Consider the following 17,194-nt stretch of genomic DNA (forward strand, 5'->3'; position numbering starts at 1 on the left):
ATGGTAATAGGATTGATCGAGGATAATTCCTCTGGTTGTTCAAGAGCAGTTGGTTCTCAACCTTTTTCTGGGTCAGGGGGCCCACTTCTCGGCCCACTTCGTGGCCCACCACAGCTGACCAAGTAACACGGCGGAAGAATTCGGCTGCCGTGTTAAATGGTCTGATGGGTCATGGGTGGGCTGCGTGCATTTTCAGGGCATGTTTATTTTAACAATCAATCAATCAATCCTGGAGCACATCTGTGTCATTTTTAAGATTTCTTTGGCAAAAATAGCAGATCTACAAGCTCATAGTGCGGCACTTGGTGCCGTGCTTTGAGCTTGTAGATCTGCTATTTTTATGGCTCAAAGAAAATCTTTAAATGACACAGATGCGTTCCCAGTCTTAATAATTATTTTTTTTATTATTCGAGGTGCCCACTTGCAATACCCTCACGGCCCAGCAGGTGGTCCCCGGTCCCACAAACAGGTTGAGAGAATCACTGTTCAAGAGGCGGGATACCTTTGTATTGACCAAAGTGTGTAGTTAGTGTGTGAATTATATGAGACATTGTGAATATAAGACTGGCTTATTGTCTCACGCACTGCTTCTAAACAGCTTCCTTTATTTATAATAACTCATTTTGTACAGTTTTGTTAGTGGAGAGAGAGAGGTTTTGATATTTGGTTATTTTTTTGCAAAAAGCCACTATTGGCTACTTTTGTCTTCCTTGTGCCAGAGTTGCTACATTGTCTGTAAAACTGTCTGTGTTTTTTATTGATTGAGAAGAAAAAAAGAAAAAAAAAAGATTTTCCTTCCTTCTTGGTTTTTCTCTTTGAATTGGAATATGTCAATTTCCTTTTGTTTTTTAAATAAAAGTCTTGTTTTAATTCTTGTGCGAATGTTTTTATTTAATTTTTGAGTGGTGCCAGCCGCTCCAACAAGTCACCGAGTGTGTTTGTTCGTAAGAGCACGGCCTCAACAGCTGCGGTTCACCAGTTACACTAATTAAACACAAACCGTGCTTTAAGACGTGCACATGCGCGCACGCTCACACTCAAATGACCGCTCAACAATTTGAGTAGGGGGTTACAAATCTGAGAGTGTCTCAGTTATGGAGATGTTTTAGAGTGTACAACCTTTCACATACAGTACTGTATAAAGACCATTCACATCCGCTGTAAATTATTTGTTTATTGGTCAAGTGAATTTTTCATATTGACCACTTTTTTTTCACACAATTTTTCACAACTGCACTTAAGTTGAGACCCATTAAGACCTGGAACGCATCTGTGTCACCGAGTACCGCGCTACGAGCTTGTAGATCTGCTATTTTTAAAAAATCGTGATTTTTTTTGCAAATCTTTGAATATATATTGTTTTAAAGCGAACATTTTTAACTCCAATCTTTGCTCCTGGGGGGTCCCTGGAACAAAATATTTAGAGATGGGGGTCCACGGCCAAATACATATAATTCTGGGGGTCCTTGACATGAAAAAGATTGAGAACCACTGATATAGAAACATACGTTTTTCAGAAAACTGTTGGGATTTAGGAGACATGTAGAATCGGCTTCAGGTCTTAATGGGTGCAGCGATCATCACGTCCCAAAGGCCACATTAAAGTATAATAATATAGAACTTGCAACTCATTTCTAGTAGCTCACGGCCTACTACAGTAAAAGATGTGTTCAAACAAAAAGTCCTCTCCCCACAGAATCTCCATGAAGCTCAAACAAAGGTGTAAGTGTGAAACTATACTGCGTTGTCACGCCACACTGCTATAGAAATGTAGTTTAACCAGGATGTTTGGTCATCTATCATATATTACGTATAAAGAAAATAAATATAAAAGATAAGCAAACGATGTCTCGACATAAACATATCTTAACTACCGTAGCAGGCTGTACCCAGGGCCTCCACCCTGTTGCCTTTTAAAGTGCCGTTTCTGTCTATGTATATTCATTTTGTTCGCTTATGGACGCACATCGAAACATGAGACATTTCAACAAAACCTCTCCTGAGGGTGTGGGGCACACACACTATGACAAAGAAATACAGTACGTTAAAGTCACACTGTTTAAACATAGATTTTTAGTAGTCTATTTGGCGACAGCTCTGGTAGCTCCTTTGTCATTGGAGCGTCTCTTTGAATTGAACCGCAATTCCCAGAATTCAGTTCGAAACAAAACTACGGAGGTGTCGCTCTAAAACTAAGTGTCACAGGGTCCTAGCGCCGAGGATATTTTGGAAAGCAGCGACAGCGTGGTCAGAAACGGTAGCCCTGTGTTTTAACTTTAAAAGACAGTATAGGTGAATCTGGAAAGATTATACCCGCACACTGCCACTCGCAAGTTCAAGAGAAGTTGTATTACAGAAACAACGTTTCGGTCGTGTAGACCTTCCTCAGGTTTGCGGACTCTTTTAAACTTTAAAATACATGAATAAATAAATAAACACATTGCCGGTGCCTGCGTCCTTTTGCCCGCAAGTGTCGGGGGCAGACACTCGCGACAAAAAATTATGTTTAGAGAATATGTTTTAAAAAGAACACCTTTAGGTGGAATGGTTATTGTGAAAAAATATACCAGTGAAAGATTATATATAAAAAATAAGATTTGTTTAATTGATGACACAGTATGACTTTAAACCATAGCTGACTGAGGTTGGGGGACCTCAGGGCTCTATACTAGGTCCGCTAGTATTTCCCTCTACACCAAATGTCTTCGGCGTAAATAGTCATTAGCCCATCAACGAGCTCACAACACGTCGCAATGCGACGTGTTGTGAGCTCGTTGAGGGGCTAATGACATTTTCGCCCCCAGAATAGGACACTAGGGTTCATGTGGTTACATTGGTTTCATTCGCGGCCTCCTCCAAAGCAGGCCAGCATGAAGCTGAACAGGTAGATGATGTCCAGGTAGATGTTGAGCGTGGCGTAGATGTACTCCTCCGGGCTCAGCGTGTAGCGCTTGTTCCCTATGAGCAGCTGTGTGTCGAACGCAAGGAACTGTTGATGGAGAGGAGAGGAGAGAGAGAGGAGAGGGAGAGAGACCACGTTAAACCAGCAGTGGAATGTATACCTTTACTCAAGTACTGTATTTAACAGATCCCTGGCTAATAAGCCAAATATGCCTTAATACATTAATAATTAGCCCTCTATAACTAAAATTTAAAAATTAAAACACCTTAAATTTATTTATTTTAGAAACAGTTAATCTTTCACTCAGTAGGGGCAATGCCCGTCGCAAGTTGATGATGTCATTTGTCCATGTGTGGTGCACCTCTATGGAATTTATGGACTGCATGTGCAAAAAAAAAACATTATTATGGGCAAATGACATCATCAACTTGCGACGGGGCATTGCCCCTCCTGAGTGAAAGATGAACTATATCAAAAAATAAATACAATATTGAAGGTGTTTTTAATTTTACATTTTAGTTATAGAGGACCATTGTAATGTATTAAAGGAGTAGTTCACCCAAGAAATGACTTATTTTCTATCAATTACACACCCCGTGAAGCCTTGAATTCATGGAGATTTGTTTTTTTTTACGCCAATCATTTGATGACCCGGGTGTATTTCCGGTAGGAGACTCAGAGAGACTCCTTTGTGTCTCCTACCGGATACATTAGAATCTTTCCGCCGGTCATCAAATTATTGGCTCAGGAATGCAATAAAACCTAAAAAATCTCCAGGAATTCAATGGGGTGTGTAATTGATAGAAAATAAGTAATGTTTTGGGTGAACTATCCCTTTAAGGCATATTTGGCTTCGTAGCCAGGGTTCCTTTTAATGACTTCAGCCATTTTCAACCTAATCTTCATATAATTGGTCCTCATTCGAAACAAGCAATAGATAGCTATATAGGTACTATTGGTTAAAGAATTTGACTTTTATTAAATGTTATTAAAATTGTTGTTATTATTTGCAATATTGTTTTAAGGAAGAGAAATTTGTACTATCATATTTTTTATCATTGTATTGTTGATTGGTAATTAGTTACATGAATTGTTGTATTATACTGGGACACAGTGGCGTAGCCACTGTAGAGGCAGGGCAGGCGGTCGCCTGCCCAACTAAGATCTCGCCTCCCCTAAAAAACCCAAATAACCCGAAAAGGTGTCATAGCGTGCTTAATGTCCTCAAAGTCACGCATCCAACCAGATTTGAACTGAGCAGATTGGACCTTCTGTTCCAGAGATAATGGCCAAAACATCTTGAAAACGGACACTTTCACCCGATTTTTGATCGCCGATTTTTGATTGAGTAGAAATGTCTTTTTTGGGGGTAATAGAGACGGGGGGGACGAGGGGAGGCGAAAAATCTCGCCTGCCCTAAATGTAAATCCTGGGGACGCCACTGCTGGGACAAGATGTTTATTTTATGCTACTGAAAGCTAAATAACAAAAGGGTAGACGTAATAAGCTTAGGCTTCAGTCTATTCCTTTTTTTTCCCGGGAAAATGTTTTCTTTTTGACGATTACAGTGTATGAAACGTCTGGAGAAAAAAAAACTATTAAACTAATTAATGGTCATTATTTAATGGTACCATTTTTGTCTACTCAGTCTGTGTCTTAGAGGGGGGCTGTGGACTACCAGTGACATCATCAATGGCGAATCCAAGCTAATTAGAAACTGCAAGGCTTTCTATTCCTGGAAAGTTAGCATGCTATAATGAATGGAAGCCATTGTTCACGCGTTAATTTGTTTTAAACATTTTATCATGAGCATTAGTGAGGACCTTATATGAAGATAGGTTGAAAATGGGTGAGATCGTCCTTTAAGTGCTACCATTTTGAGCTGCTTTACTTTACTTGAGTATTTCCGTTTTTCAATAGGTTACTTTAGAATACATCTCAGAGCCATAGATTGTAATTGGACCTTTGTACTGTAGATCTGATATTTTCGCTATTTGATGTACATTAAAGTACAGTATAGGGTTTTTTAAGTGGATAATACACAATACACACAGCATTTAATTTAGCAGTTTGTAACCGAAAATTGCTGATCTACAAGCTCTCCAAGAAAATAGCCGATCTACAAGCTTGGCTAATTCAGCCTATATCTATGGATTAGTCACCCCATGGAGACTTGAATTCATGGATATTTGTTTTGTTTTTGTCGCATTCCTAGATGTAACCCAGGTTTCAAAATACACGTTTCAAATACTGTGTCATACTGTGTCACTGCTGTGTGTGTCACTGCTGAGACACACACACACACACACACACACACACACACACACTGTCTGTCTGTCTGTCTCTATCTCACACACACACACACACACACACACACACACACACACACACACACACACACACACACACACACACACACACACACACACACACACACACACACACACACACACACACACACACACACACACAATTTCCACGACCCCCGTAACTCTGAGAGTGTTCAAATGAAATAATTTGTACACTCTCAGAGTTACACACCCGTAAGGGGCCATTTGAAAACCCCTCAAAGAACCATGAGGGTCCCTGGACCCAAGTTTTTGTCCCACTGGTGTAGCAAAATGTTTCCAGTGAGTCGACATGCATAATATCAACACCCTGACTCTGTTTGATCAGAATGGAACAGAGCCTTCATTAGTATCATTGGTAACACCTGTGAATGTCTTCACAATATGGCTGCTGTCCATAGAGCCTATTGGCAATCACTGCAAGACACAGCCACACCCTATAAAACAGAGTCAGCCTGACTGTCGGAGTAGGGTAAGCAACACCACTCTGAAGCTGCTGCAGACTTCCATCAAAACTGATTGACCTGCTGGCTGTGACTGAGTGAATCTGATTGAATTGGCCAGGTTTCTTTAGCCTGGTAAACCCTCCCTCCGGAAATCTCATTTCCATTTGATTTCAGGAGTGAGTCTGGCCTGATCCGCCTTTCTGCAATATTGGCTGTGCTGGAGTTGGGCGGGAGTAATACCGTTGACTGACAACCCCTTCAGCCAATGATAATTTTTCCCCTTCAGCCAATCAGCAGTTCACCAGTCTTAATGTGACGCGACGGGACTTTTGAGACAGCCATACCCAAAATGGGTTGCCTTATTCGGATAGAATGGTGTCACTGCCCGCCCCTACCGGTTCTCTAAATTTTTATTTTTAAATAGGCTTTGTCATGATTAATTGACCACATATATGAAGTTAAACAACTAAATTCTATCCAAACGATATCTTATAAGTAAATTAGTTAGAGAGCTTTTTGAAGTAAAAAAATAGCGGAGAATTGGCCGCACAAGAAAAAGATGGCTGCCGTTCGTGTTTTGGGCTCACTCAAACTCGCCACCTGATTGGCCAACGTAAGCTGTCAATCACAGAACGATGAGTGACGACGCTGATAGGCTCGGCCGTTTGGCATACACAGCCAATATTGCAGAAAGGCGGATCAGGCCAGACTCACTCCAGGAATCAAATAGAAATGAGATTTCCGGAGGGAGGGTTTACCAGGCTAAGGTTTCTTTTCCACATGATAAGAAAAAGAATCATGATGGCGAGCCAACTAAGCGGAACCCAAATTGAATGAAGTTTGTCCTACCAGGACGGCTAGGCCAAACGACAGCAGCCACACACTCATTTCCCCCCAATTAACACTAAACACTACACTTCTTTTTTTTTTTTCTTTGTTCACACTAAGCATATTGTAGTGACGATTTCAAACAAACATTTCGCCACTCGGCTGGGTGCAGGAATATCCGTTTTTGACGCATTTCAAATCAATAGAATTTCCAAACCAAAGACTGCTGTTGGGTGAGGTTCCCATGTATTCATTATAACAGGAAAATTACAGCAAGGTTTTGTTAATGCATTTAAGAACGGTAAAAAAAGTGTGATCTCCTGTGTACCCAAACCATGCCATCATTAAGTGGCTTGTTGCACCTGTGCCTATATGAACCTGCTGGTTGCCACGGCAACCCCCTCAAGGTGAACGAACCAGCCCACACCAGGCTTAAAGGCACAAAGGTAGAATGGCTCCTTCACATATGCTACATAAGCCAATAATTTGATGACCGGAACTGCTGCCTACCGGAACTGCTGCCTACCGGTCCGCCGGTCATCAAGTTATTGGCTTAGGAATACGACTAAAAAACTAAAAAAATATCCATGAATTCAAGTCTCCATGGGGTGACTAATCAATAGAAAAAATATTTTTGTTGGGGGGTGAACTATCCCTTTAAAGTGCAGCTACAATAGGTGTTTGGTTCTCACCAGAGTGAAGAGCATGGCTCCTATAGTAGCATAGATGGCGTGCATCATGGGCACCTGTGGAAAAACAAGGGAAAAGATGCATGACTAAGCACATTACTGATGTAAGGACAGGAGACCATGCACTTTTCTAGATTACCTTCAAGATTATGAAAGGCTAATCCGTTTTCCACTCAGAGACACCTTAGTGTACATAAGGCAACTCTATATTTAGACCCGATGTTACCTTAGGTATTGTGACTGCCACACATGTGCAGACAGACAGCGATGATGACCCGACATCCTGCTATACTTAAGTATACGCAGTGGTGGAAAGTAACTAAGTACATGTTCTCAAGTACTGTACTTAAGTACAATCCTGAGGTAATTTGTACTATTTCCAATTTCCAATACTTTTACTTCTACTCCACTACATCTCAAAAGGAAATATTGTACTTTTACTCCACTACAGTTATTTGAAAACTTTAGTTACTAGTTACTTTGTAGATTTTGATTATTATTACAAAACATACATTAACCACTTCAGCCCTACTGTATATACATTTCGGCATTGAAAATTTTCAAAAGATTTGTATCCATTTTATGCATTTGAAAACTTGTGAAATGGGACCTTCTGCATAACGAGTACTTTTACTTTTAGTACTTTAAGTACATTTTGATACCAATACATTTGTACTTTTCATCAAGCAAATTCTTTTGTATTTCTACATTGCAGTATTGATACTTTTACCTAAGTGATATTTTTTGGATTCCTTTTTTGTTTGTTAAAAAGGTTAAAGTACTATATTCTGATAGTAATCATTGCTACTGAGTGTTTGTTCAGTCACATGGGTCTCTCCAGCTCTTAAGTAAAGAGAATTTAGTACATTTTCAGGTAGGTGACAACATTCAAGCCAATCAGGAGAGAGCATTGAAAATGCATTTTCTGTTTAAATAAAGAGCTGGAGAAATATGGGAGACTCCTCTTACTGAACAAACACTCTATAGCAATGATTACTATTACCCATTTTGCAATTATTTGAATAATTGCAAATAACTTAACTTACCCTACCTTTTAAGTAAGAAATGTGAGTACTTTTTCCACCACTGTAATTCAGTATGTTGAAGGCATGTAAAACAGGTGAATGATGATGAGGTGAACTTACGTATCCAAAAGGTACGACGATGGCCATGGCGATGGCACAGAACAGCATGCTCATGCACATGCAGAACAGAACGCCCTGGCACGACGTGAAGTCAATCTGAAACACACACCCACAGTGTCAACGACCACACCCGTTGTTCTGATCCTATCCTATCTGTCGGGTGGAAACCTCATACAGTATGTGCAAAACTGTTACTTTTCATACATACATTATATGGAGTTTGAAGTGATAAGAGTGAGAGATACATACATTATATGGAGTTTGAAGTGATAAGAGTGAGAGATACATACATTATATGGAGTTTGAAGTGATAAGAGTGAGAGATACATACATTATATGGAGTTTGAAGTGATTAGAGTGAGAGATACATACATTATATGGAGTTTGAAGTGATAAGAGTGAGAGATACATACATTATATGGAGTTTGAAGTGATTAGAGTGAGAGATACATACATCATATGGAGTTTGAAGTGATAAGAGTGAGAGATACATACATTATGGAGTTTGAAGTGATAAGAGTGAGAGATACATACATTATATGGAGTTTGAAGTGATAAGAGTGAGAGATACATACATTATATGGAGTTTGAAGTGATAAGAGTGAGAGATACATACATTATATGGAGTTTGAAGTGATTAGAGTGAGAGATACATACATTATGGAGTTTGAAGTGATTAGAGTGAGAGATACATACATTATGGAGTTTGAAGTGATAAGAGTGAGAGATACATACATTATATGGAGTTTGAAGTGATTAGAGTGAGAGATACATACATTATGGAGTTTGAAGTGATAAGAGTGAGAGATACATACATTATATGGAGTTTGAAGTGATAAGAGTGAGAGATACATACATTATATGGAGTTTGAAGTGATAAGAGTGAGAGATACATACATTATGGAGTTTGAAATGATAAGAGTGAGAGATAAATACATTATATATGGAGTTTGAAGTGATAAGAGTGAGAGATAAATACATTATATGGAGTTTGAAGTGATAAGAGTGAGAGATACATACATTATATGGAGTTTGAAGTGATAAGAGTGAGAGATACATACATTATATGGAGTTTGAAATGATAAGAGTGAGAGATACATACATTATATGGAGTTTGAAATGATAAGAGTGAGAGATACATACATTATATGGAGTTTGAAATGATAAGAGTGAGAGATACATACATTATATGGAGTTTGAAGTGATAAGAGTGAGAGATACATACATTATATGGAGTTTGAAATGATAAGAGTGAAAGATACATACATTATATGGAGTTTGAAGTGATAAGAGTGAGAGATACATACATTATATGGAGTTTGAAATGATAAGAGTGAGAGATACATACATTATATGGAGTTTGAAGTGATAAGAGTGAGAGATACATACATTATATGGAGTTTGAAATGATAAGAGTGAGAGATACATACATTATATGGAGTTTGAAATGATAAGAGTGAGAGATACATACATTATATGGAGTTTGAAGTGATAAGAGTGAGAGATAAATACATTATATGGAGTTTGAAGTGATAAGAGTGAGAGATACATACATTATATGGAGTTTGAAGTGATAAGAGTGAGAGATACATTACATTATATGGAGTTTGAAGTGATAAGAGTGAGAGATAAATACATTATATGGAGTTTGAAGTGATAAGAGTGAGAGATACATACATTATGGAGTTTGAAGTGATAAGAGTGAGAGATACATACATTATATGGAGTTTGAAGTGATAAGAGTGAGAGATAAATACATTATATGGAGTTTGAAGTGATAAGAGTGAGAGATACATACATTATATGGAGTTTGAAGTGATAAGAGTGAGAGATACATACATTATATGGAGTTTGAAGTGATAAGAGTGAGAGATAAATAAATAAAGGCTCACTTTGCTCTGGAAGCTGAACAGGGTGACTGACAGACACACCAGAGCTGTGATTCCGACGCACAGCATCACTGACTTGGTGTTGTAGAAGCTGTAGGTAGAGAGAGCACACTGTTGAACACTCTCTCTCTCTCTCTCTCTCTCTCTCTCTCTCTCTCTCTCTCTCTCTCTCTCTCTCTCTCTCTCTCTCTCTCTCTCTCTCTCTCTCTCTCTGTCTCTGTCTTTCTGTCTCTCGGTCTCTCTCTTTATTGACATGGTAAACATACATTGCCAAAGAAAGTATGAAAGAAAAACTAATACAAATAAGACAGAGCTGTGTACAGTGTAGGCAAAACATATGTTCAAATATCATTGTCTCTGTCTGTCTGTCTGTCTGTCTGTCTGTCTGTCTGTCTGTCTGTCTGTCTGTCTGTCTGTCTGTCTGTCTGTCTGTCTGTCTGTCTGTCTGTCTGTCTGTCTGTCTGTCTGTCTGTCTCTATCTCACACACACACACACACACACACACACACACACACACACACACACACACACACACACACACACACACACACACACACACACACACACACACACACACACACACACACACACACACACACACACACACACACACATCGTTCATTTACCTTGACATGAAACCCATAATGAAAGCCAAGCTCAAAGTCTGTGAGGGACGAAAGAAAGTGATTACAATACGATACGATACGATACGATGCCATGCCATGCCATGCCATACAATACAATGGCCCTATTGTTTAATGTTAATGACTGATAACTGATGCATACTCACAAAGATAATTAACAGGATGATATTAGTGGGGTGCTGTCTCCTGTTAAAAAAGACAAGAAAATGCAAGGTTCAATAACAGACTCTGAGTTCAGTACTAATCTACCACCCACAGTGGTCACAGTGTTATGTCTGTCATCCAGTGGTTAATATAGCATCACAATCATTTTTACCACTTTCTCCATTCATAATGTTGGCCATTAAAAAATAGCAGATATCCAAGCTCACAGTCTGTCACCAACATCTGCTTTTTTCGAATTATTCTGAAAAATATCTAAACCGTTTGGAAGATTTTGAATCATTTAGATTTTTCTTTACGTACATCTTCTCTTCAGGGGGTCCCTAACACAACACATTTTCAGATGGGTGTCTGTGGCCAAATATGATTTGGGGGTCCTTGACTTGAAAAAAGTTTGAGAACCACTGTTCTAGGGGGTCCCCAAGCCAAAGTAGTTCATAATCTAGCATCAAAATCAGTTTGATCACTTTAACCTTATCCATATGTAATGTATACGTATTAGCTATTCGAAACAAGCCTATCTATAAGATCACAGTTGTGAGCTTGTACATATCTTTATTTTGAAAACCTTTTGAAAAATCTTGAATAGAAAAACCCAAACATTTGAAGGTTCTTAAATACACAATCTTCTCTTATGGGGGTCATTGGCACAAAATCTTTTCAGGGTCCACGGCCAAATACATTTACATTTTAATGTCTTTAACATGTTCTCAATGTTTGAGAATCACTTCTGTATTCAACATGTTGATACATGGTGCATTTATTATTGTTTATTGATATCTCTAGGTTGGAAGGAAATGTTTACCTCAGATCTCCGCAGCAGGACAACGCAATGTAGGTGGCCAGGAACGTTAGGCTGTTGGAAGAGGGGGGGGGGGGGGGTATGATTAAAGTTGCAATCCGTAACACCATACATTTGGGGCTTTATAATTTGCATGGTGAGGTGTCCTCACTTACTTTGCAAGTGAATACAACCCGGGGTGAGTTTGTATATAGTACCTCACTGGTGCACTAGAGAGAGAGAGAGAGAGAGAGAGAGAGAGAGAGAGAGAGAGAGAGAGAGAGAGAGAGAGAGAGTCAGTTACTCTTCTGCAGGGGTATTCAACAGGCGGTCCGGGACCCCTAGGGGGTCCTCACAGTTACTCCAGGGGTCCACAATGTCTTTGTGTGATGGGGGAACATTGCCGATCTACAAGCTCACAATGCCTCGCAGCGCGAGGCATTGTGAGCTTGTAGATCGGCTATTTTCGGAGAGTAGGACCGTATTTCACACATTTAAAACAGTTATGCCTTATGCCTCACATAAGGCATAAGGCAGCCATAAAGCGCTTGTTTTAACTGTGTGACCTAGGCCTTGGTGTTGAGGGGAAAAGAGCAGACAAAGTACAGAGCCAAATGTCAAGTTGACTAAATATTGAGGGTTTAAAAGGTCTGAAAATATACATAAGCATGAATCCAACATATTAATATGTTAATATAAGATAATGTGTCTATAAAGCTATCTGAACTCTATGAAAAAGTTTAATATGCAACACAATGTTATACAATATGTAGCGGGGGGGTCTCTGCTTCATCTCTCTCAGGTCGTTGGCCTGAAAAACGTTGAAGACCCCCTGCTCTTATGTACTGTATGAATGTACAGTACAAATTCTAGAGTCACGACGTGCATTTTGAACATTCACCAGCAGTAACTATACTGTACATTGTAATTGTTCCTCCTGCTAACAGAGAAGTGAAGAAACACTACAGTAGATGTTGGAACATTTACCAGAATGTGAAGAGGGCAACGATTCCCACCGTCACCAACAGCTGTACCATCAGGATGGCATAGACCTGGCGGAGGTCACACACACACACACACACACACACACACACACACACACGCGCGCGCGCACACGCACACGCACACGCACAGACCCACACCCACACGCACGCACACGCACACGCACACGCACAGACACACACACACACACACACACACACACACACACACACACACACACACACACACACACACACACGCACGCACGCACGCACGCGCGCGCGCACGCACGCACGCACACGCACAGACCCACACCCACACGCACGCACACGCACACGCACACGCACACACACAGACACACACACACACACACACACACACACACACACACACACACACATTACAATTAATTCCGTCAGATAACTCACGAATAGATTGAGAACATTTTATTTACAAAATGTAAATGAGTGTGAATTATTATAATTGATCTTGGCGTTCAGGCTCTGTTATACATAACTCCTTGTTCAGCACATTAGCATACAACCATTTAAGAGCATTTATAGATACATCTATAACAAACACCCCTCCCCAGGGGAAAACAGAACCCTTAGGGAAAGCAGCTCCTACTGGTGGTGCTGGGGTGGTGGTGGGAGCAAACACAGAGACATACAACATTCAGTGACAGCAAGAGGAAGTGCATCAGGTGAGCTTAAGTAGAACGCCAATTTGGTCGGCTGCTTCACACGTCACATACAACATCGCCCACAAAGTGCTACACATGCGTGTACACCTCTCGAGTGTATCTGCCTGAACTATAGCTCGCAAGCTACGCATCATTAAAATTCTAAAGAGTGTACACATGGAACCAAATGTACCTGTCATATGTACATTCTTGTGTGTTAAATTAACAGCCGGACAGATACATTTAAGATAAAGGATAAGCATCAAAACAATGTTGGCAATTATGCATTATTATACATTTTTACTAATCAAAGATGCAGTAGGCTAAGTCATATTATTTTGTGTTATATAGCTATCATTGCTTTTGTGTTATATGTTCCCATAGCAATCATTGCTAGAGTGTTTGTTCAGTAAGAGGGGTGTCTATGCAGCTCTTTAATTGACAGAAAATACATTTTCAGGTTGGGATACCACTTTCATCCAGTCAAGAGAGAGAGAGAGAATTCATAGGATACAGAATAAACATATGCAATTGAAAGTGATAAAACTAAACAAAAAATTAGAAAATTGAAGCTGATAAATCGGTTCTTTCTCCTGATTGGATGCAAATTGGTGTCCCCCCTGAAAAGGTATTATCTGTTTATTTAAGAGCTGTAGAGATGGGGATCAAACCCTGTTACTGAACAAACACTCTAGAGCGTACCAACGCGTCGTCACCACGGGGGGGGGGGCGTGGCATAGTAGCGCAGACATGTTTGTTTTGGGCAATGTTAAGTCAACCTGGTTTATACCCCTCAAAGATGTCCGCTGCTACCAAAAGACACTTGTTGACGCCCCCTTCAGGATTTTTGGCACGCTCTATAGTCTATAGCAACGATAAGAATAGAGCTTCAACTTGGTCTCTAATGTGTGTAACTTGTTCCACTAGATCTTTTATGAACCCCTGTGGTTCTCAAACCTTTTCATGGCAAGGACCCCCAAATTCATATGTATTTGGCCGCAGTCCCCCCATCTGAAAACGTTTTGTGCCAGGGACCACCAGAAGAGAAGATTTTCGGTATTTTTCAAATATTTTCAAAAATAGTGACGCGCTTTGAGGTTGTACATCTGATATCTTTGAATAGCCAACATATAAATGGATTGAGTGGTTAGAATTATTGTGATGCTGTGTAATACTTTTGCTGGGGACCCCCTGGAACCCCTTGGAACCCCCCTAAGGACCCCAGGGGGTCCCTGGACCCCACTTTGAGAACCAATGCCCTAGCATCCCTGTTATGAAAAAAAGGAGGCGACCAAGTATAGACCCCTGGGGGACCCCTCAATGAAAGTGGTTAAGGTTCCGTACCTTCCTGATGAAGAGTCTCCTGACCTGCGCGTCATCCCACGAGAACTGGACCTGCATCTCCTCATAGCCTGGCAGAACAGGACAAACACATGCATTTTACTTGAATAATGTACTTGAGTAAATTGTACAGAGTATCTGTACTTTATATGAGTATCTTTGACTTTCACTCCACTATTTCAAAAACGAATGCTGTACTTTTCACACCACAACATACGAAGATGAAAATCATAAATTATGAATTAAATGCACAGAATCCCTGTCTGTGTGTCCCGTCTGTAGTTCTCGTTCTCGAGAACCTTCCCACCGCCCGATCCAACCGATACACCCATATATGGAGATCTGGTTGTCCAAAACCACCAATGTGACCGCTCTGCCCGCCCCGACCGACTTCATAATTGGCGCGCCTATCGCAGAGGACCCAAGACAGTGACGTGACGAGTGGTTAGTCGGTCGGATCAGTGCATCTCCAAAAAATATAGATATATATTTCATATTTTATGATGCCAGGGTACTCCACATATTTGGTCATGACTGACACAGAACTCCATATATGGGCATGAATGGGACACAGACAGACAGACACACGGGTTCAACGGGTACTCTGCATTTCCAACTTGCATCGTTCCCGAGTAGGCCTGTGCGCACCCGCGCACCGGTCTAGTTTACATAATTAAAAATCACACACAATCACCCTGGGGAGATGTTTAAACAGACTGTTTGTTTTCATAACAATCTAACTTGATTGATAGATTTTCAGCCTAAGTGACTGGTGTCGTGGTTTGTGGGCCTTTGTTTACTCCCGTGCTCCCCATCGGCTTACATTTTGAAGTGTGGGTCATGACCGAAAGAATAAGGTCGTGGATACAAGCGGCCGAAATGAGTTTTCTCAAGATGGGTGGCCGGCCTCTCCCTTAGAGATAGGGTGAGAAGTTCAGTCATCCGCGAGAGACTCGGGAGTAGAACCGCTGCTCCTTCACTTGGAAAGGAGCCAGCTTTTAAGCGGTTCGGGCATCTAGTACGGATGCCTCCCGAGCGTCTCCCTATAGGGAGGTCCTCACTGCACGCCCCACTGGGAGGAGGAGACCCCGGGGCAAACCAATGACCAGATGGGGAGGATTACGTCTCCACACTGGCCTGGGAACGCCTCGGGATCCCCCAGGAGGAAGTGGCTAATGTTGCTCCAGGAGAGGGAAGGCTGGAGCTCTCTGCTTGAACTGTTGACCCCCGCTACCCGACTCCGGATAAGCGGTTTAAGATGGATGGATGGATGGATGGATGGATGGATGAATGGATGGATAAGGCGCTGTACTGTATGTAGCTTTTACAACTTTGTTTCTACAAAATACTGTACACAGTGGTGGAAAGTAACTAAGTACATACATGTACTTAAGTACAATTTTGAGTTAATTTTTACTTTAGTATTTCCAATTTGCAATACTTTTACTTCTACTCCACTACATCTCAGAGGCAAATATTGCACTTTTACCCCACTACAATTATTTGAAAACTTTAGTTACTAGTTACTTTGCAGATATAAATTGCTATATCATAAAACATACATTAACCACTTTAGCCCTATTTTTGAAAATAGCCTATCTTCAAGCTCACAACGCGTCACGATGCGACGCGTTGTGAGCTTGTAGATCTGCTATTTTCACATTAGTACTTTAACTTTTAGCACTTTAAGTATATTCTGACGCCAATACTTTTGTACTTTTACTCAAGTAACATTTTGAACACAGGCCTTTTACTTGTAACAGAGTACTTTTATATTGTGGTATTGCTACTTTTACTAATATCTTTAAAATATCTGAGTACTTCTTCCACCACTGACTGTACTCAGTCACTGTACCATGTACATGGATGTGTCACACATATAGATGTATGTTTACCTGCGGTGCCAGTGGCCTCTTGATAGGTGGGCGGCTCATTTTCCGTCTTGTTTGCAGCGCTGACCTGTGAAGTGTGTGAACAGTTTGCCATTATTAGTCAGCTGTGCGACTTGGTTTACTATATCGTCGCTGTCGAGCGCAAACCTCCTGTCTCCGTATTTCAACTTTTGTATTTTCTTTAATAAATCAGTGCTATTGAACACCCTTTACGTCTGTGTGTGGGTTTGACAAATATTGAACCAATGACAAGCCTTAAAAAGCGCCTCTGACTAAACCTCCTATGGATCCTCAAACTGTCGGTCAAACCTCCTAACTCCAACTCAGGTTTTTTCGTCTGACTTAATCATTCTAATCAATGATGGACAAAACAACTATCTCCACATGAATGGTCAAAAACCTCCGAACTCCACTTGAGTTGTATTTCATTTCCTGAAAAGTTAATCTTTTGGTTTCTGCCCGA

The 17,194-nt window shown here is 40.6% G+C and overlaps 2 protein-coding genes across 2 annotated transcripts in view; both read right to left on the reverse strand.

Annotated features, from left to right (window-relative positions):
• Positions 1-17,194, reverse strand: part of LOC308082533 (AMP deaminase 2-like) — a gene marked incomplete at its 5' end in the record, with an annotated part of 557,360 nt that overhangs the window by 225,000 nt on the left and 315,166 nt on the right. The window lies entirely within an intron of this gene.
• On the reverse strand, positions 2,840-16,825 carry faim2b (Fas apoptotic inhibitory molecule 2b; the record flags this gene model as incomplete). Its single annotated transcript, XM_080423413.1, has 11 exons — positions 2,840-2,989; positions 7,217-7,270; positions 8,359-8,454; positions 10,251-10,338; positions 10,875-10,912; positions 11,039-11,078; positions 11,860-11,910; positions 12,012-12,065; positions 12,823-12,887; positions 14,843-14,910; positions 16,735-16,825. The coding sequence occupies 11 exons, from the start codon at positions 16,823-16,825 to the stop codon at positions 2,840-2,842; spliced, it is 795 nt and encodes a 264-aa protein (XP_080279539.1).

Source organism: Gymnoscopelus braueri (genome assembly GCF_963280865.1).
Source record: "Gymnoscopelus braueri genome assembly, chromosome: 3".
In the NCBI taxonomy this organism is placed as follows: Eukaryota; Metazoa; Chordata; class Actinopteri; order Myctophiformes; family Myctophidae; genus Gymnoscopelus; species Gymnoscopelus braueri.